We start from the raw sequence: 23,355 nt of genomic DNA on the forward strand, positions 1-23,355 counted from the left end.
AATAATTTTAGAAATATATATGTAAATCTGAAATATTTTTCAAATTTTATGATATTTAATAAAAACATTTTATCGTATTATATACTTATTATATATAAAATTGTAAATATATAACAGTAAACTTACAATTCAGGCTTAATTATCAGCAAAAAAAGCAATGAGATAACATTTTAAATCATTTTTTGATCTAACATGTCAATTTAACTTTGATTGTACAGTAGTTACACAAGACACTTGCATTAGCAACATAATTGTGCTCGATGTGAACATACCACTAGCCCCGATTAGTTCTTGATTCCATTTTTGTTCCCTTACTTACTGGACACGCAGTTAAGACTTAACTATTGTATAAAATAGGCAATTTCGACCCCTTTTGGCCTTTCAAAAGTGTTAGCGTCAAATAAGCTGCAACAACAGCTAGGTAAAATCTATTCATATAAAGCATGAAAATAGTGAGCAGCTCCCATCTAATGTAACAGCATTTCCTGTGACTGGTAAAAAAACAAAAAAAAAAAAACTGAGGAAAAATTTTTTTACAATTCATCCTCTAAGAAAGGCATCAAACATGAAAAACAGGACAATTCATTCAAGCTTTTCCCACATTATAATCAGACCTCTGCTGTTGCCAATAAAATCCCACAATCCTCTGCATCCTCCTCCAAACCAGCAGACGACGGAGGAGTGACATGAAGCCAGCGGTAAGGATGCGAGTTGTTTATGTGGACTGAACCCGGATCCGGAACTGTCCCTGCTGGAGCTGCAGACGGAACAGCTTACAGTTAGCGATGCGTAGGGCGGCACAGCCCGTCTTACTCAGATCAGAGGACATGAGCGGTCTGGTGGGGTGCCAGGTGCCTGTGCTCCTGCGAAACTCCCGCACATAGTCGAAACTGGTGCCTGCAGATCAAACAGAAACATGTATTATGATGCGAGTACTTTATGCTCTGCTCTACACAAACAGCTTGAAGACGACACAGTTCTTGTGTATGACGTGTACAGTATATACATAATGGCAATCTGGTTTAATTGACCAAATCTGTTCAATGGAAACACTTTGTGCTCACAAAAAAGTATTTCATTAAACTCACCATTCTGTATAATTCCCTGAAATCAAACCTTTTTTTAGTGGCTTTTTTTGTAGTCAAGTACATTATTGTAATTCTTAAAAATGGCTGTTTATTGCTTCATTTATAAAATAGTTTAATAAGTGTATTATATACAGCAATTTGTTGTATAAGAGTGCTGCATTTAAACTGAAAGTTTTGAGAGTTAAATAATGGTCTGATTGTTCTGATAAACAATTCATAATTTCATTTTCCATTTTCAACTAAGTTATGTAGTTTTAGAAATGTTGTTGTGCATTCTTATTATATATTATTTTAGAAATATATCTATATGACTATGGCAATTTCTTTTATTATAGCTATTTCAGTCATTCTGTTTATATGAAGTTAAACTAGATGAAAATGAAAGTTTCCTTGAAAACTGTCTGAAATAACATTTTTCTTAATATTACACTTCATTTGATTTCAGTTTGCAACATTTTAATATAGTTTCAGTTGACTATGAGCATTCAAAATATATTTTATTATACCTACTATAATAAATGTTTTTATATATATATATATATATATATATATATATATATATACACCTTCTTAATGACTTACCTAATGTAGTTTTGTAATTAATGTACTTAATGAAATTCGTAATGAAATGGTAGCCTGATGTTAGCTGTTCGTAATTCATTAGCAGAATTAGCATTAGCAAATTTTTCAAAGTATGCGTTGGTCCTAAAAATGTAAAAGTTCAAATATGCACTGCTTATAGCTTGTTATCAAAGCACATAAAATTTGGACTTTTTCAAGGACGTAATTCGAAGCTATATCTATAAAAAGACGTTCCTAGACGGAGGATAAAATGCGATTATAAGACCTTATCAGCTTACCAGTGTCAAGTTCTCCAACCACATATATACTGGCACCGATGGGAACAGCTCCGTAAACAAAAGAAGATGTGGCCTGTATGCAGAGGTTCTGGTCATCTAAATGCACCCACCTGAGAGAAAAGAAAGACGTTCGTGTCTCTAGTACTCTTTATTGAATCACTCTAGTACTGTACAAGTGTTGCGTTGCAGAGGTCACCTTTTTAGTTCATCATGGAAGAACTCAGACTTGCAGATGGTCATCTGACTGGACTCTGGATTGTCAGCATCTCTGTTCCTCACACCACCAAATACATAGAGCTCCTGCCCAATGCCACATGCCACCGCACCAAACCTGAGGAAAACAAGTGTGAAATTATGCAGCCGCTGCCTTGTCAAGGAATAGTGAACAAATCACAATTACGTCATTTAGCAAATTGCTGATAATAAAGAGTATTTGCAAATGTAGGCTTTAAACACACAAGCTAGCCTCTAGTACTCTTGCAACTGATGAAATTAATACATTAAAGATACCTACAATATTGCTGTTTTCATGAACTGTATAACAACATTTTCATTATAAATGTACAGTAAATTACATTTACATTACAAATGCTGCAGAAACAATAACACAGTGAAATATTATTGCAATGTTTTACCTCATGCACTGTACTTTTCTCCTTCACAGCCTTTTTCAATTCATTCTTGTCAAAAAAATATGGTGCTGCCCTGACTAACGTATTGAAACCATTTGCTAGGAGTCAAGTCTGTGCAAAAGTATTATTGGTGTTGCATCAGTAGTTAGTAGTACTGATGCAGAGTGTCCCAAATCAGTTACTTATGAGATTTCGTGGTGTTTAGGATGCTGCCTTAGAAGGCAGCATGCAGCCAGGCAGCTAATTAGATTGTGTAACAGAGCTATGGATAAAATTATACTCCAAGCAAGACAAGAACACTAAGAAAAATGACTATTTATGTTCCTCCAGATGGTGATCAATTGTTTCCAGTTACATGGGTTAGAATGATAGGTCCCTTGACTACTATTGCTCTAAAGACACATCTGTAAGACATCACAGATCGTAGGGTGTGTCTCGGTTCTCATAGCTGTTCGGCCCTTATGAAGATGTGCCTTAAAATGTAATCTGTTTAACTTTTGACATTTCTCTGCGTCATAGGCAGGATGTGAAAAAACAATCGCTTTATTCACATCTACAAAGAGCACGCCGCTTTGAGCGTCCAGTATCTGGGGTTTGAATGCATGGGGCTAAGTTATGCTGAATGACGTTTCTGCTGTTGCCAATTATCGAATAATAATGTAGCCTCTTTCACGTCTATTCAGTGAAAACCTGGTTACCTAAATGTAATAAAATTACATCACCATCTTTTAAAGGTAAAATGTTATGAAACAAATTGCAAGGGCACACTGACACATTTATTATGTTATATAAAAATACAGACCCTTACACAAAATGTCGGCCTGTGTCCCCTCACTGCAATAGTTCAAAAAATAAACATTTTCTGAAAATGGAAATTTCAGGCCATCCAAAATGTAGATGAGCTTGTTTCTTCATCGGAATGGATTTGGAGAAATTTAGCATTACATCACTTGCTTACTAATAGAGTAGCCAATGAACGCAATGGATGGGTGCCATCAGAATGAAATTTCAAAATGTCACAATAATCCACAAGTTATCTATTAAGTAATCAGAAAGCAATACTACGGAAAGAGGAATCACATTTTTGCCTGAAGCAGCGGTTTGACATTGAAAAAGTCTTAATGATGGATTTATTTACAACAAGCATGTCATGACGATACATTACTTTATTGAGATGTTTGGTCTGAGAGCGAGTAAGGCTTTAGCAAATCTTCATTTTTGGGTGAACTACTTGATTGTGAACAAAATAAAAAACTATTAGGTGAGTGTTTGTGAACTGCTTTGAATAGAATTGTCTACGAAACGGATAAACATCGTTGTACACACTTTACCTCCTTTCCTTAAGAGGGCAGACTGTTGTCCACTGCTGGGTTTTGGGGTCGTAGCACTCCACAGAGTCGTAAATCTTCCCATACGATCCTCCGCCCATCACGTACAGTCTCTTTTTCATGGTGGCACAGCAACCGAACTGAAACACAGAGACGCAAAGCGTGAGAAGCGTGAGAGCATTGCTGTGAAAGCGTGCAGAGTTGGACAATAAAGAACTAAACCTCACTTTGCGCACTGTGGTCATTTTTGGTTGCGTTCTCCAAACGTTGCAATGGGGGTCAAACACCTCCATTGTGAGGAGGACCTCGGTGTCTTCGTTTTCTCCACCCAAGACATAGATCATCCCATCTAGCTCCGCAATGGCGAAGTGCTGTCTGGACTGGACAGATGCAAAAATACAACATCACAATGCTGACACCTGGTGGCTAATGCAAGGGCGGCACTATAAAGATGAGATCATGCAGTAAAATCAATAAACAAGCTCTTTTGTACTGAATTGTAAATCTAAATATGCATAATCTATAACTATGATGATTAATTTAGTTAGTCCAACAGCAGCATTGCCATTTAAACTTCCCCATTTACATTAATTTGCTTGGCAGACAGTTTTATTCAAAGTAACTTGCAAATGAGTTAAAAAATACCCCGTAACCTACTGTATTTAAATATGCGGCAAAAAATATATCGTATTTATAATTCTAATGGCTATTAGATGACTACAATCAGTAATGTTTACACACACACAATATATATATATATATATATATATATATATATATATATATATATATATATATATACACACACATATATACACATTTTTAATTACATTTTTTTTCACAGGTTTATAAATGTAATACACAGTCTTGTACCACTGTCCTCATTCTAATTTAGCATATTTAATTTAAAATCACATTCTTTTAAACAGCCCACTAAATACTCAATAACGAAAATATGTAGTTATATGAGGTAAGAGGAATACCTGCATCATTGGTGGGATTTGGGTCCATGTGTTGGTCTCTGGGTCAAATTTTTCTCCACTGCTCAAGACAGTTTTATTCTCATTCATTCCTCCGACTGCAAACAGGAACCCCGCTAATTGGGCAGACAGATTATCAGTCAAGTAAACCATAATAAAACACAGAGAAGCGCACAAGTTAGACTCTAATAAATTTGAACAAGTTATATGTAGTTTATTTAAATCCATTAACAGTTTCTATTGATTTTTGGAAATGCTCAGGAGAGCATCTGATGGGTTTATATTGCTTTGGATGTATTTTAACACAGGATGTGATTCTACCCCAAAAAGCAGATTGAAGCAGGACAATTTTCAGCTACGGATTTTTTTTTCTCAAATGTACAACTCAAATGGATGAAAATCAGATGGCCAGATCGGTTGTATTTTTGAAATAGGCCTCTTATGATAATCAAAATGGCCTTTGTTTAATGTGAAACAATAAAAATGATAATATTCTAAAATATTAATACAATTTAAAACACCCGTTTTCTATTTAAGTATTTTTTACGCTGTAATTTGTAAGTTTGTGAGGCAAAATTGGATCAGCCAAAACTCGACTCTTTAGTGTCACATAACCCTTCAGAAATCATTCTAATATGCTGATTTTAATGCAAAATAGCATTTGAAACAAATATTTTGTAACATTCTAAATGACTCTCACTTCTGTTTAATAGAACACATTCCTACTGAATGAAAGCATTTATAAAAAAAAAACAACCACATTAATAACAACAGCAATCTACCTGACCCCAAACTTTTAAACAGTAGTGACGATCATCGGAATTGTTTATAATTGTGATAATTATTCATAATCATGAGCCTTAAATGTAAATGAAATGTGAGCCGTATTTTTTGTTTAAACATCAGCATCAAAACGATACAGAGACAACACGAACCTGCAGACACAACTCCGTGGCCAACACGCCTCTCATTCATAGGCTTCAGTTCTATCCAGAGCTGCCTGTTTCGGTCATAAAGCGGACACATGCATCGAGCCGATGCCGTGGGCCTCCGAGAGCTGCATCGGAAACATGCAGGAATTCAGGGCAACATAAAAAAACCCTAAAATCTAGTAAGCCCTATGTTTATACTCACGTCCTCTCCTCACCCCCTACGGTGACGATACACTCAGAGTATCCGCGGGGTTTAAACGCAGCGAGAAGCGCCTCTCCCTGCTGCACTGCGCCTCCCAGAGACTCCATACAACAATTGCGTATCACTTCCCTCATCAGCGACTCTCCGAGCATCTGCTCCTGGAGGTAGCTCTGGTCCAGGCCTTGAACCCACACGGCAGACATCACCTCTTTCATATGGACCTGGAAGAAAGGCATCCTATTTAAAAAGAACTGATGTGAATATCAGCTCAAACAAATATTAATAAATAATAAAACGAACTGTTCTAACATTTGGAGGTTTTGAACAGTAAGGAAAAAATATATATTGAAAAGTATCTTATGCTCACCATGCCTGCATTTATATGATCCAAAACATAACATTAAAATTTTTATTTTAAAGTGTGTTTTTTTCAGTCTTCAGTGTCACAAGGACACTCAGAAATCATTCCAATATGTTGATTTGCTAGATAAAGTTTCAGATAAATGCTGCTCTTCTGAACTTTTTCAAAATTAAACATAAAAAAATAAATATACTGTGCTGTTGTCAACATATTTTTTTCTTTTAAATAAAAAAAAAAAAAAGTAGAATATTAGAAGGATTTCTGAAGAATCATGTGACTGGACTGCTAAAACTTAATAATGAAATCTAAGGAATAAATGACATGGTAAAATATATTCAAAAGTGTTTTTTTTTTTAAATAATAAAAATATTAAAAAATTTTCTGCACACTTTTAAACTTTTAGTGCAGTTTTATTGTATTTCAAGCAATTTTTTCAATTATTTCAATAAAAAATTTCAATTCAATTATTTGCTTTGTTTGTTTTAACAATAACAACCCTAGACTAAATAATAATGATTACCAAAAATAAGTAATGTTTTTTCTACGCCCGTGAATATGAGACCCTTCCAAAACGCTCTTTCCACTCACTCGCCGAGCTTCGGCGTCATGGCCGATCCAGCGGACCACGGCTTCCAGAACGTGCTTTTCATTCCCCACGTTGAGCTTCTCCATGGACAGCAGTTCACACAAGCGATCGGGCGGCTGCTCCAGGAACTCCTCTGTATTAGCCACATCTCGAAAATGCGTCTGCAGGTACTCGGTGGCCACATGGTAGACGTGGTGCAGGCAGTAGTGCAAAGAGAAGACCCGAATACCGATGCAGTTCTCTGCAGTGATGCAGCTCTCCAGGAACTGACAGCACAGAGATTTGAGATCAGTGAGGAGCAGAAGATCAGCAGCCTGCACCACGTCCTGGATGGTGTCTTCGCTCAGGGTGATCTGCAAATCAGAGGCCAACTATAAAACTTCGCAGATATGACAATAGAAGTTACTTACACAGCTTTACGATGCACTTTGACTAATTAATATCCCCAAAACTCTTTCATTGTAATGGAATTAATTATACTGCATAATGGCTTTTAGAAATCATTTTATGAAGATTGCAGTCATCATTTTAAAACATCTCTGGTCCTGAAAACCAGGTTTTCCATAACTGAGGGAAACATTTATGTAGTGTTTTGCTAGTAATATAATTACCTCCCCACTGAAAATGTAGTCCAGTATCTGCCTCATGGTCGTAACGGAGATCCCTTGCAACTCGATTTTGTATACAGATCCATCCTCCTTCGGTGGGTTGTAATTTAATTTGGTCCTGGAAACATGAAGTAACATGAATTTGCATTCACTGCGAGCTAATAAAATAACTTGGAGAATTGTTATATAAAATGTGCCACACAGGTTCTACAGAATCAGCTGAATCGAGATGTGCAAGGATCTGTTTCGTGGTCAGGGTTTTTACGCTACGGTTCCGCATATACTTTCTTTCTCTTTTTTTGTACATAAAAACTGTTCTGCTCATGCAGTTCTTTCATTGCAGTGATTCAGTCAAGTAGGTTTGGATTGTAATGTGCGAAGAAATGTCTCGCCAGGTAACAATGGCTACAAAAAAAAAGCGTTTTCTGTTTGCTGTTGATTACTGGGAATACTTAAATATTAAAAATGTGAGAAAATGTGGAATGAATTAATTATTAGAGAGCGTTTGTGAGGAACAGTTGAGATCCTGGATAAGTGAATGAATTAATTGAATTTGAAAAGCAATTTAGTTTGATACGTGATTTGAAAGAGTATTTGAACGGTTTCTTTAAAAAGATATGCTTCAAACGAATACAAAAGTTTTGGATTTTCATAGTTCATAGAATGTTATTTATTTAAATTAGTTTTCTGATATACTAAGTTTTTGTTAATATTTAGAATTTTCCTATTTTTATTTCGGGTACAGTTTTAGTCATTTTGTGTTTATTTTTTAGCATTTGTTTTAATGTCCAAATAGTTTATTTAGTTATTTTAGTACTTAAACTACATTTTATTTTATTTCAGTTAGCGTTTATTCTATTTAAAGTAGTGACTTTTTTTTGTGGTTTTGTAGTTTCAGTTTATTCATCGAATATCAAAACTCAATCGCCTGATTTTCTTTATACATTTGGTTTCTTTTGTGAGGTTTTCAGTCACACAAAGAAATAAAACCGACAAGGACATTCATAAAAATGACTCCTTTTATGTCACGCAGAAGACTTGTAACTGATCCAGCAGCTCACATGAAGGTGTGTAAACTTTTTTTTTGGTGAACTATCCCTTTAACTGACCCAAGCAACAGGCAAGGTGGGGCTGTTTGGCACACCCATATGACACATTGCTCAAGGGTCTGCTACAAGTCTGAGCACAAAGAGCTCTACTGAGCTGATCCAATTTCATGCAAATGCATCTTAGATTCAAGCTTATTCTCATACCTGATGTATGGACTAGCAGCAGCCAGAACGTTTTTCTGAACAGGAATCTGTTCACCATCCAAAACCAGCACCGCATCCTGAAAACAATCTTCTTGTCTTAAAGACTGAAGCACCCTTAGGAGCTTTTGGGAGTGTTGGGGGTCTGACACCACTGATTCAGCATCAGCTCCAGCGGTTTTAGGGTCTGACATGCTGTTAGAACAGACCGACAGGTGATCTGTGAACACAACAACAACAACATGGTTCACGCTTGAATTATATTAGCTTTAAATCATTTGAACCCACCCCGCTGTACTTACAGTAAACTAGTTCTTGATGTTCGCTGTAACTTCAGCGGCTCATAATCAGTTGTCTGTGTCAGAGCAACGCACAATGCAGAAAAACAATCTGGCAAGTCAGTGACGCTACGTTACGTCACCAGGAAGAGGGTTTTATATTTCATAATAAAAGCACCTGACCCGCCCCCACAAAAAAAATTAGTCATTATTCGTTTTATAGTTAATTTTAATTAAGTAAATTTAAATAATATTTAAGACAATAATATGTTCATAGCATCGATATACATTTTGACATACAGAAATGTTGTTTTGTGTGTGTCTTGTAAATGTTTAAAAGTGTGTGTGTTTAATAATATATATATATATATATATATATATATATATATATATATATATATATATATATATATATATATATATATATATATATATATGTATGTATTATATATGTATGTGTGTATATATATATATATATATATATATATATATATATATATATATATATATATATATATATATATATATATACACACACACACACACACACAATATATTATATATACATATGTTGTATATGTAATATATATGTATATATGTTATCATATACATGTATATTCATGTCTGAAATGCTACATAGCTATAGAAATTTGTCTTTAATTTTACTTGATGTTTACTTGAATGCTTCCATTAAATTTAATAATAAAACGAACGACTGGAGCATTCGAGTAGCCTATCCTTCTAAAAAACAAAACACACACACACACACACACACACACACACACACACACACACACACACACACACACACACACACACACACACACACTGTAGTAGAATTTACTTACATTTTTACTCAGAGATGTTGAAGTAGGCCTAGATAGACTGAAATATTTTCTTAAAAGAGTACTCAAATAATTGTTTTATTTACAACTTTTTAGTTTTTTTGCAGAAAAACATAATGCATATGCTTACTACAGCATTAACATACTGCTACATGAGGGAGAAAGATTTATATGTGTACTCATGGGATTTCCCTTTAGGTAAATGTCAAATACTGATTAATTTCAGTTTTCATTTAGAGCCAAGATTCATTTCTTTAAAACAGCCACTCTTGCACAGGTGTAATGCATTTTAATGAAACATTTATAGGACAGTAAATCCCTCTGTTGCTTAGTCATTAAAAGTGTCATCAATCACAGTTTCCTGTCAGGACATTATGGGAGAAGAGGTTTGTCAGAGGGAAGTGTACAGTGGACAAATCTGTCCTTTATGCAGGAAAAGAAAGAGAATTAAGCTGACGCATTGACGGGCCGGAGAAAAAACTGAGGAGAGGTGTTGATTTATGAGGACTGGTGACCTCAAAGATGTGAATGAGTGAGACGAGGTAAAGGATTGAATTAATCTTTCATTAAGAGAGAGCTATATGGTGATTTAACACCCGTTTGTGGCACTGATCAGCTGTGCCAATTATCGTAAAGAGGGCAGAGCTATTCCCTTTAATTCTGGTGATTCATGCGTATTTCAATGGAATATAAAGAGGAGATTTTTAATTAGAGTCTGTAGGATATACCCTTTACCAAGTATAAAACCTTTTATAGTGTATTAAATTGGCCCAGACCTTCTGTGACTTGGCATGTCCTTTGGCGCGTAAATTAAAGAGCCTCCCACCATTAGATGGCGCTCACAGAACATCGATTTCAAATCTCAGTTCATCAAAAAAAAAAAAAAAAAAAAAAATATATATATATATATAGTAATAATTTGCAGCATTTTATCCATCTTTAAAAAGCTTTCAAAGCATGTCTTTGATGCCCATTTCTATATTTCTCACAAGTACCTTGTCTGTCCCTGATTATTCTATCTCTTTCAAGCTATAACCATATATTCATCAATATCATTCTCTTTTATATTCACTCTTTGGGTATCTTGATATCTCAAAGACAGGAACATGCAGAGGAAAGATGTGTAGCAGTGCAAGTGCTTATGAATGTGTAAGTGCTAAAGGTTCACAGGAACGCAGACTGAGTCATGTCTTATTCCCACTCTTTCTCTCAACTTTCTTGTTTCTTCCAAAAATCATATGAATAAAAGACTTAAAAGGCTATAAAAGGGTGTATAGCAAGTATTTTCCTCTTGCCTTTTCATGTTCTATAGTCAGCAAGTTTTGTGAAGGGTGTGAAGTGTCTACAGCCCACGTCAACGGGTACATAGTGTACTTTCAATCCCTGTGTGCCTGTGGCTCTCAAAACCGGTTCTGTGTAGAATACCCTCCACTTTATAGTACAAGAAACTCCACTTTATTTCATTATTAAATATAGAGCTAGGTCTAACATGGGGGAGGGGAATACACAAACAATAAATAAAATAAAAATAATATTGGTGGTTTCGGGTCACGTTCAGGAGAATATAAAGTTCGAATGTTCAAAGTGCACATGGAGAGTTTGCGGTCAGATTTATAATTGAATAAAAAAAAAATATTTAAAATGATTGAATGGTATTATGCACTAATTTTAGTCAATGGTCATATTCAGGACAAAAAAACAAACAAACAAATAAACCAAAAAAAAAAAAATCCTAAATTCAGAGGAAGAGGAAGCAGTACACATGGTGTGAATACACTTCACAACCACTAATAAAGAATGTAGTATCTGTGTATGTATATTGTATGAATATGTGTAGTATGCATTAAATTTGAACATACATTTGCTATGTTGTCATTATCACACGACCTACCAGAGTCAGCATCACAAAGCCTCTCCCATGGCCTCATAGGATATATGCAGACTTCAAAAACTGTCCGGAAGAAGTAGGTCATCTGGATACTTTTTGCCTTCTCTTTAATGAGAACTGTGAATTCGGACATACTTCTTTAGTCTCATACTGATTCTGCTTGCTATATAGGCTAGTGGGGAAGTATGTAATTGTGGATGCAGCCAGTGAGTGCGCAATCAAATTTCAACAAATCACAATTGATTATTCAGCAAATGATTTTACTGTTTAATGGTGCAATGCTATAGACGTCATATTAGTAAACGAATACTTTAATGAGAAGATTGTTCTGTTGTGATGTTACAACCCTTGTTTTATTCGTAAAAGTAACATTTATGATTTGTAATAACGTCAAGATGTTAACAAATATGTATCCACTTTTATAGGAGGGAACTGAATTCCCGCTGAAGTCGACACATTTTCAGAGTGACATTATTCATTTTTTGATGAAACAGCGTTATATGCTTTCTTCTTCCTAAATAAACTCAACAGCAGGCCGTTGCTCTCAAGCAGATATGCAGCACCTCACACCTCTCTTTAGCATTCATTCCTTCATATAGGGCCGTTTGTGAAACGCTGTTCAAAGACCTAATAGAAGTTCCTTCTGATAAGCATCTTTGAGAGTGTCTAATTATTTCTCAAGTGCTATTGTCTGTCTGCATCCATCACGTTTTGAAACAAAACAAATGAATGAAAAGCAAAATGAAGGCAAGGTCAGGATATCTTTGAAGGTGGTGTGTGTGTGCCGCGAGGACCGATTCCTCTTTGTTCAGTCTGAAAGACAGAATAAATGTTTGATAATTAGCCGAGCCTGCGCTGTCCAGAGTTTTCTAAGCAGAGGACAGACTGACAGAATGGGAGCAACCTGAAGACAGAGTCACTGTAAGCATTAGTCTATCAACCTTTCTTTCTCATCTGTAACAATCATTCTTGATGAAAGCACGAGCGAAGGTGAGCCTTCAAGTTCTAGATCTGTCTAAGAGAAACAGCAAATTTAGATTCTCACATTAGTCGCCTTTCATATCTCACCATAGTTTTTCCACTTCCCCTCTCTTATTAGGCATTAATGGGTTTTCAATGGAGTTCAATATCCTCAACCCCTTCTTTGACTCGTCAGGCTCCACTGCTCATAAGCAGGAGAATTAATTACAATTGATTAAACTCATCTTTGTGGGAACCCATTCCACATCTAAAAATAATTCACCATTTCCTTTTGTTCTTTAATCAGACGGGGAAGTTTTCAACATCCTGAAGGAAATTGCCTGACAAAAGAGGGATGTGTTTTGTGATTGGGTGGTCAAGAGACAGTGGGTGGCTGGATTGCTCTTTTATGTCTCTCAACAATGATGTAGAGCAGAAACTTAAAAGACTTTTAGGCCAACGCTCTGCATGGCACCAACAGGGATGAACTGCAAACAACTGAGCTATTTTGAAAGCAAATGTTTACTGATTATATTAAAATGAATACAGTGGTGGCTAAAATTTTCATCAGATAAAAAAAGTTATTTCTATCTTTGCCGTGATGTGTCGGTATCAGTTTGCATTAATTGCTATAATCCAGATTTTTGTAACAGCCAGTGCTCCACACATATATCTGATCTCATCATCATCCAGTCTGTCTGGAATGACATGAAGAAACTGGGATAGACAAAAGAAATGTACCCTCAAAGCTACAGTACTGTTAAAAGTTTTGCTGTAAAATGAGAATGCCAAAAAATAATGTCTTAAATAGATTTTCTTTATCAATTAACTTCTATTAACTAAATTAAATCAACATTTGGTGTGACCATAATGTTCGCCTATAGGTGCACTTGTGCATAGTTTTGCAGGTAGGTTTTTTGAAGCATCTTGGAGACATTGAATTTTAGTTGGTCTCAGTTTCTTCTGCTTCTTTATGTCATTCCAGACAATTCTTCTCTAAATTCTCCTCAAAATGAACGTTTGGAAATATTAATCACTGACATACTTGGCCACAGCAAAAAAAATTTACTTAAATCCTTTTTTTTGCTGTTTTAATAGTTATATTCATTACATAATCGCAACTGAACTTGCCTTTTTGATCTTATTGTGAGCCATTTTGTGAATCGTTAAAAACCCCCACAAAAGCCTTGAAACTTAATCCATATTATTGTCACAATACACCCTCCATATGAATCATACCTCATTTGTCGCAACGTTTCCGATTCACTAGAAAAGAGTCATATTTGTTCACGAATATCGCTAAACTTGATGCCTTTCATTTATTGTTGCATACAGCTCATGAGGAAAACTCAATTAAAAGACGTTTCTTGCAGTTATTTCGTCATACATGGTCTTTTTACTCAGGTAAATTATCATTTCTTTGCTTTTGGCACATTTAAAATATAGGATCCTGGGAACTGTGCGCCGCTAAAAAAGTGGCGCAGGAAGCAGTCGTTCTTCTCATTTGTTTCTTTTAGGAATTTTAAGAGACATCTGTGACAAAGTTGATATGGTAAACATGACTGAGAACACCATTAAATCAAATGAGCTATGAAAGAAACGTCTGAGCAACCCCCATGTAGTCTACACCAGGGAAGCGAGCATTTGAAGACTGCCATGTTTCGCTGTCAGTGGTTGATCTCTGCATTTCGCCTTTTAATAGACAGCCAGAAATAGTTCATTCAAATGTGGGATTTGCAAGGACTACATCGAATTTGGGTTCACTTTAGTTTACTTGCTATCATCAGTGACCTGTAAGATAACTGTACCTAGTCGATTTCACTTCTTTCCCATTTTCCTTTTCTTAAGTGCACTGAAGTCAGCGTCGTCTCCAGAGAAGGAGTCTCCGGGGGTGAAAGCATTTGTCACGACTGCGAGAACGATCTCTATTTTCCCCCCTTACTGATACCTGCACCTTTCCCAGGAGAAAAATGGAATGTAGAGCAGCGACATGCCACCACACGTTATTATACCTTGTCAGGCGTGCTTCATGAGAAATGTACAAAATAATTCCCAAATTCAAATCTATGAAAAAGCATCCTCAGCCCCTCCTTTCAACCATCAAGACATTATATTATGATAGAGCCGCCAGTGACAATGCAGACCCCGTGCAGTGCAATTCATTGGATTCCAGTGCATTAATAGCAATGAAAATGACATGCTGTTTCTATCATGTTCCATCCCACGGACTTTCTTTTTCCTGTGCAACAGCTTATTACTTATCAGCTGAACACTGATTTATCCCACACAGTGTTTTTTGTGGATTTACATTTAGAGAGCTCAACTTATTTTGATTTACACTATGGAGACTGATTCATATACACGCATACAGTTACATGTTACATCCACGTTCAGGTTAGATGATTTTTAATGTTTCCAGATGACAAGCTTCATTAGCTCTCTGCTCTGGGCCGAGCAAATGCATATGAAACCGAGGGAAAAATATTGCAGCGCTTTTAAAGAGCACCTTGGGGGTTTAATGTCTCATAAGTGCATGCAAAACATGTGCTTTTCATAACTCCCTCTGTTCTTTCACTGGTCCACATTTTGATCGAATATGTGCATAAACTTAGTTATTCACTTAGTTATTCATTTATGCACACTCAAGGAACGTGGTGACATTATTCTACACTCATCAAAACTGTTCTCGTATTGTAGCTGGGGAAATACGAGTGTCACGAAGATGTATGATCCCATGTAAAATTAAAATTCCGTAAATGTGCTTGGCGTGCTGTGAAAACAACATGTAACGTGCTTTTGGTGGATTTATGTGCGTTGAGTGTTCACGTGTGTTCGGAATGTAATGGGCCAATCAGTGCAGAATAAAAAATGATAAAGGAAGTCGGACAGAAAGAGATAGATTGATTGATTGTGCTTTTATCTGGTCCTCCTTCATGTGTTGATTTTCAAGATCAGTCATGTTCTTGCTTTTTCCAATAGAGCGCAAGAGTAAGCTTCTGGAATTAAAAATCCCTTTCATTTTCTCCAAAGAGATATGGATTTTTGGAGATAACGTATAAACCTTTCAAGGCAGATCTTCCATGAGCTTTGAGATTATTAATGATATATGCCTGCTTCAATGTGATTTCAGCTTCCTTTTTGAAAGAGAGAGAGAGAAAAACCATTTACAGTGACCAGTGATTGTCTACTATTTTGCTATATGAAGCACTGAGTGTGTATGTGATAATAAAACGATAAGTTATCGAGTCAATCAACCGCTCAATAAAATGAAGTATGTGCAAAAACATACTTATTTATAGACACTCAAGGAACATTGACATTTATATTCATACTTAAGGACAGCCTGTAAAAATACAGAGTTATGAAGTTATGAAGAAATTGTATATATACACCATTTTTAATTAAATTAGATTCATTGTCCAACAGTGTAAATATAAAACATTATTGAATTAAAAATATATAGAGATGTTTTACAGATTTTACATTTTAAATATGTATATACATTTTTTTATTATTATATGTATTTTTTTGTTTAGCAGGAAAACATGTTTCCATGATGTTTTATTAATTCCCTGACATTTTCAGAATTTTCACTGGGGGAACTTTGTTATTTATATATTTTAATTTATGTGTGAGATAAAGTTTTCTAATGTTTCCTAATAAACCTATTTCTCTGTTGAAATTTCTGTCTTAATTTAAACATCTTTCTCCATTACAGTCATCATTGGCATGGTCCAAACAAGCGCCAATGATGTTAATTGAGACCTACAGAGGGCAGCAGCGCTCCAACAGTCCAAAACATGCAGTCTGCATTGGAACAATTTAAAAGGCATTGTAAGATTGAGTTCATCCTTTCTTCTGTTTTCGATTCTCAGCGGTATTCCTGTGGGCAGATATAATTAATGGATCACTATTTACATCCCGTCTTTTTGCCCCCATCTCCCCCTTCTTCCACCTGACAGAGGCAAGTGTTCAGATTGACAGATTGGCTATTTCTGTATATCAGCTGTAATTAAAGATCATTTAGGCTGCTGATGGCATTTTCCGCCCCCTCCATCCGCTTCAATTAGAGACAGTATTAGGTCCCAAACACTGTGGATCAGATAGGCTTATTAAAAGGGGAACGCTAAAGGTCCAGGGCAACAATGTACCCTGGTGTCCCGGTAAGCTTCCGCGGGTAGCTGGGGAGTTATGGATGTTCTATAATGCATGATGGGCGAGCGCTCGGTATTGATCAGATAAACACTCAGAGCTCAGGATGCTATAGATCACACACAAGATAAATCTTCAGTCTGCTAGAGCCGCTTCTGTCCTTCCTCCCTCTCCCGTTGTTGGGCTATCCACGACTATGCCCAATTCAAGAAAGATAAAGTGAGCAGGGCTTTCAAACAGATGTGTATGGACTCGGCATGAAAACTGATATCATGATTAATATAATTAACGTTAACGCATGTGCATGCCTCAGCCATCTGTGAAAGTCACTGCAAAACAGCACGGCTAGAGAAGTCTGATAACTGAGCGAATGATTCGTATAGGCCGCTATACTTTCTAGTGAATGAAACATGGCCTATATAGCATGACTAGTGAAGTGCGATTCTTGAGGGAATGACTCTTATGAGCTGGACTTTTTAGCGAATCAAAAATATATATTGTGACCAGTGAAGTCCAATTCTCAAGTGAATGACTCTTATGAGGCAATTCTTTTTAGTGAAAATTTACAACCCGTGAAGTATTAAAGAACTTTATTTCTATTACAAGTATTTTTTAGTGAATGAAGCTTAGAGGTTTTTATTAACGTCATATAAACTCTGTGATATTATGTCATGGCCATGAGATCATTTTGTTGAAGTTAAGACATCCTTATGTTGTGGCCTTAAGATGCTGTGTTGAGGGAACAATATCCACTTCTTGTGGCCATGTATTCTTATGTTGAGGGAACAACATATTTTTCTCATGGCCACAACTTTACTGCGTGATGTTGTTGCCTCAACAAAATGATCTCATGGCCACAACATAATATGACATTCCCATGAGTTGATATTATAACATTCCCACAACTTAATATGTCGTGGCCATGACAAAACTAAGTGAATTGAAGACGACCTATGCGTAATATCTTGAGTTCTTATATTAAAAATATAAAACACAGCTGTCTGATTTTCTTATGAGATGCTTCCTTTTGAATCATAAATATATAGCATAAATTTCCCTCATGAGCAAGTTTGGGTTTTGTTTTGTGAAGGAAAAATACAGAAATCTCAAGCTAATGACTCATTTCAGCTGGATATTTTTAGTAAATCAAAATATGCAGCTTGATCAGTGAAGTCTGAGTGAGTGACTAAACCACTTTCATATCGCATGAAATATGAATATGAATATGAATTTTATCACAGCATATCAGGACCTATAGGGCCTTATTAAGTCCAATTCACATGGTAAACAATGGTAAATCAGTTGGAGCGATTCTCAATAAATGTCTATAAAGTGACTCACATCTACATAACTAAGTGTTACAGTTTTAAACTGTAATAATTTATATATATATATACACATATATAATATACATATATATGGATATAAAATATACAACATTTTGTAATTTTTGTTGTTTTGTTACTGAAATGATCCCAGCATTTAACAACAAAATTTTTCCTGAAATGCAAAAGAATTGCTAATAGAATCGCTAAGGAACTGGAACTGTTAAGAGGAATTTAATGTCATACTTTTAAAAGTGGTCTAATGTTCCCACACAAAGCTTATAAAGTCGTGCAGCAGGATAGAAAGCACGGATCTCATGCTGGCACACACTGAGAAAAAACAACATGAATACTAAGACACCATTAGTCTGGAGACACTTTCGGGCATTTTACAGAAGCATATCCATGTGTCCGGTAAATAATTTATTCAAAAGATTATTTCTCCTCCAAATAAATAGTAATATGTTTTGAATCTCTCTCCCTCTCTGTGTTAAGTATTTAGACTAATACCATGAATAATTCATTACTTACATTCCGCCCAAGATCAAACCCATTTCAAATATGTCAGTGTTCCTGTGTAGACCTGCTACCGTAAACTCAGCAATGGATAATGGCAGTTACGCTTCTTTACTGGACTCCAGGTGGACTATAAAGTCTTTTTTAAAGATTTATGAATTTCATAAAAGCATCTAAGGCAAAAAATTCTATCCCCCAGGCTTTTTCCTCTGGCTCTACTCAAAAACACTTTGTCATGGTAAACACTTCTTTCAGCATGTGATCAAATGCTTTTGCCAAACATGTCCTGTGTCCCAGCAAACAGCGTGGTGCCCAAAGAGCTACATGGACTTCCCATAATGCACCTCATCAGCTGCTTAGATGAAAAGATTGGGAAAAACAGCAAACCATCAGTCTATTTCTTGGTCTCAGTTCCCTTCACTTATTGTCTTTTCAGGTTAAATGCATCTCCTCTTAAATATATTTGTTCCATTATAATCATCCATTCCTTTTATGCTGGACACAATTTTTTTTGTCTGTTTTTGCCACCCCGCTCACCATCCTTTCAAACATCACAGATGCAGAGATACTTCTAAAAGAGTTTCTTTCTCTTCCAGTCCTGCCGAGAGAGAAACTTTCATATAAATGCTAATCTATTTCCAGCCATTCAGGCTTTTAGTAATTCACTGGCAGTTTCTAATGCGACACTTGAATGGTGAAAATGGGAAAGAAACAAAAAGTTGTTGTGACACAGCATGATGATCGAAAAACAGTTTCTGTTAATGAAGATATTAGAGGGGAGAAACATCCAAAATCATATTTTTGTTAAAATATTCTTGTTTTTAAAGGAAGAATGATTCCACCTGCAGAATAAAAAAACAATAAACAACTAGTGAACAGATTTTGAAGCTGGCTTGAGAAAGTCTGACCTATTAGAAATAGTTTTAAAAGCTGACAAATTATCAAGTTTCTAGAATTTCGTAAGCATATTTTTAGCAAGATTAGCATATCGTTTCTATCATGATTAGCATTAGCATATTCCTAGCATGAGTAGCATGCTAACTGAATGTCACCAGTCTGTTTCTAGCATGATTATTATGTCACTAACATGTTTCTGAGATGATTAGCATGTAGAAAGCATGTTTCTAGCATGCTGTGTAATGCTAATAGCATGTTGCTAGTCTGTTTCTAGCAATATTAGCATATCGCTAACATGTTTCTTGCATGGTTGGCATTTCGGTAGCATGTGTCTAGCATGAGCAGCATGAGCAGCATGCTAATAGCATGTTACTAGCATGATTAGCAAGTTACTAGCAAGATGTTAGCATGATTAGTAAGTTATTATTGTGTTGGTAGCAGATATAGAATTTTTTTTTACAACCCCTGACTTTGAATACCATCCATTTTCTGTAGACTTTCTTTATGTTTATTTTTTAGTGTTCATACTGTGTCATATTTTATTTACATAGCCTTCAATTTTGTCTGTTTAACTGCAGGGAAATAAAATTTGATGTCCCAGAAAAGCAAATGACATGTTGTCCATCTTCCAATACCAGAATGCATCACTGATGACTGCTTATGTTCTGTTCTTAGCATTAATCTGACACACTGATCACAGAGAAAGAAGCTTTTGCCAATAATGAAAGTCCACAGGAGAGAACAGCAAGCAAGATGTTCTAACCATGTCAGAAAAGAAAGTGGAAGGACAGCAATTATCGATGAATGACAAATAAGGTGTACATGGACACATATGGTGTCTGTGAATGTCAGAATTAGTGTGTGGCAGCACAAAAGATGAATGTGTTTGTGTGTGCTGCCGAATGAGTGTGTCTGACTGTGTGTGTGTGTGTGTGAGTGTGTGTGTGTGTGGGGGAGGGATGGGGGGGTGGGCTATTGGATCAATGAAAACAGCATTAAATGGAGGGATTGTTCTGTGATGTGAAGTCAAACGCAGGAGATTTGGCGGGGTGTGATAACAAGACTGCTGTTGGAAAGCAAGGGATGTTGGTTTCTCTTTGATGCCCCACCGATCAGCATCTGTCAGAAGTGAGTGGGCATATTCCTATACTCAAAGAGCATCCGAGAGTGATCGGATATGCTTTTATCCTGAACCTCGGGGCAGGTGTTTGCCTGTGACAGAGACTTAGATGTAATGTGTTCTGTCTGTTCTCCTTCCATGTGTGACTCACACTTACTAACACTAATTATCAATTACCTTGGTGTGTAATTATCAGGTCAACAGGGAACTCACCTTTCATGAAAACAAAGTCTTGAGATCTGCTTTGAAGACACGCTACCTCAGTATAAGAATGAGTGCAGTGTTTGCGGTACAGCATATTGTGTCTGATTAGGACGCCAGTTGAGATTTGTTTTTAATAAAATTATTAAATTCTAATCTATCTATCTATCTATCTATCTATCTATCTATCTATCTATCTATCTATCTATCTATCTATCTATCTATCTATCTATCTATCTATCTATCTATCTACCTACCTACCTACCTACCTGCCTACACTCTGTTTGTTTTTGTACTGTCTACTTAGCGTCCCCCTTCTGGCTGATTTATGAAATGCAACATATTTTGAGGCGTAATGCCTGAAACTTCCCACAGTTGTGCACATGGGTTTGCGGTTGGTTGAAATCTTTTTTTAATTTAGATTTTATTTGTGTGTTTTTATTGATTTTATTTACATGCATGTTATGTATTATTTTTTATTTTAAAATTATTTTTGTAACTTTAACTGAATTATATATTATTTAACCAAGAAATAAGAATTGTAGTAATGAAATATATTATAAATTTTATTTTATTTATGACATCTCATATGCGACTATTTGTTGTATATAATTTATTGCTATGCATGAATATTAATTTATTACTATTTATGAAGATCTATTTGTAATTAATACTTTTATTAATTACATTTAAAAAAATATATATATATTTCTGACTGCAACTTAGAATGTGACTTTATTTTTTATTTTCAATTTCATTTTAAAATCATGTCCATTTACTTTGTTGCCTATAAAGCTGGGTCAAAATTGTTTTAAATCATCAGACATGATGCTATAATGCTGGGCAGCAAAGCAGCTGCATTCGGTCAGACAGGTATGTGCATTAGCTTCGTGAACGTGATTTTCTTCTTTGAGAAAAGATTACTTGGCCCAAGAATTTACATCATTGGTCTCAAACTCAATTCCTGGAGGGCCAAAGCTCTGCACGGTTCAACTCCAACCCTAATCAAACACACATGATCCAACTAATCAAGGTCGTCAGGATTACTAGACACTTCCAAGCAGGTTTGGAGCTGGTTGGAGCTAAACTGTGCAGAGCTGTGGCCCTCCAGGAATTGAGTTTGAAACCAGTGATTTACACTGACCCTGACTAACCTCTACTGTAATGCCCTTATTTAAGAAGCTTTTATAATCTACACTGCAAACAAAGATTTTTGGAAACCTTGTTCTCACACTGATAGACAGTTCATTGCTCAGAAAGTAATGCATTATTTCCTTCTTGGGTCCCCAGAAATAGACCTTTGGCAGTGGAATCTGTCAGTATGTGATATGCAGCTTAACAACTTTTCAAAAACATGGAGGTCTGTATCTTACAGTGTCTTCTGCTGACCCCAGTAACAATCTTGAGGGATTGAGTTTCTGTTCAATAATTGTCCTGTGTGTCTACTAGACCTTGTGCTTGCTGTGCATGTAATCGTCTTACAGAACCAATATCCTGCAGATAAAACAGAGATGTGAGATGTGGGAGGACACAGTAGCCTGAAAACTTGAGCATTCTGCCATGGGAACATGTGAGCTGCAAGGTTACTACTTGTACAGTTTCTGCAAAACATATACTGTGAATAACATGCACATATTTTCAGCGTTCATGAAAAGATATTCGTTCAAACATACTATTGACACCCATTGACAGTATCCCACGGTTCAAAGTGCTTGACATTAGTTTCCAGTGTTACAAATAACCCAGAAATATTCATAAGTAAATAAACAGATACATAAACTGATGCAGAAATAAATATATAATATATATACAGACACACCTGGACACAGCACAATTAACACAGGACAGAAACTAGGTCACACGTATATATATATATATATATATATATATATATATATATATATATATATATATATATATCGACAGGATGAGTGTGTAAATAAATTACAAACTACTTCCTTCCGACACAGATTCAAATCTAGTGGACAGTTTAACAGCTGGGCCCAAGCCCATGTTACTATTTCGAAAATGTCACTTTATGGTTAATTTAATGCTTTTTGCATTACTGTATAAAAACTTGCTTTATTATGCAAAGTCAAGTATTCTGAGAGATATGGAGTGAGAAAGTGCGTCTGCGCATGACAGCGTCTCACAATAAAACATAAGTCTGAATTTCCACTGAGGAAAGCGTTATCTTTGTCGGTATCCTTTCATGTGTTATTTCTGATGACAGCGCTGCTCAGTGCATTTGTTAGCTGCATCTTTGTTGAAAGTAAAAATAATTTTACAAAAATGTTTATTTTTTAAAGTAAGTCTTTACTGCAGCGCTGATGCATAAAAACACTC

At 35.8% G+C, this 23,355-nt stretch overlaps 1 protein-coding gene across 1 annotated transcript; it reads right to left on the bottom strand.

Moving 5' to 3' along the window:
• gan (gigaxonin) lies at positions 1-9,246 on the bottom strand. Its single transcript, XM_043263923.1, has 12 exons — positions 9,130-9,246; positions 8,831-9,047; positions 7,581-7,695; positions 6,972-7,322; positions 6,023-6,243; positions 5,824-5,945; positions 4,892-5,004; positions 4,136-4,288; positions 3,912-4,048; positions 2,145-2,279; positions 1,949-2,058; positions 1-897 (listed from the first exon to the last, which is right to left on the bottom strand). Exons 2-12 carry the CDS (start codon positions 9,019-9,021, stop codon positions 716-718), a joined length of 1,830 nt encoding a protein of 609 aa, XP_043119858.1. The 5' UTR covers positions 9,022-9,047; positions 9,130-9,246; the 3' UTR covers positions 1-715.
• Between the last annotated feature and the right edge of the window lie 14,109 nt (positions 9,247-23,355).

This window comes from Puntigrus tetrazona, chromosome 18 (genome assembly GCF_018831695.1).
Source record: "Puntigrus tetrazona isolate hp1 chromosome 18, ASM1883169v1, whole genome shotgun sequence".
Taxonomy (NCBI): domain Eukaryota; kingdom Metazoa; phylum Chordata; class Actinopteri; order Cypriniformes; family Cyprinidae; genus Puntigrus; species Puntigrus tetrazona.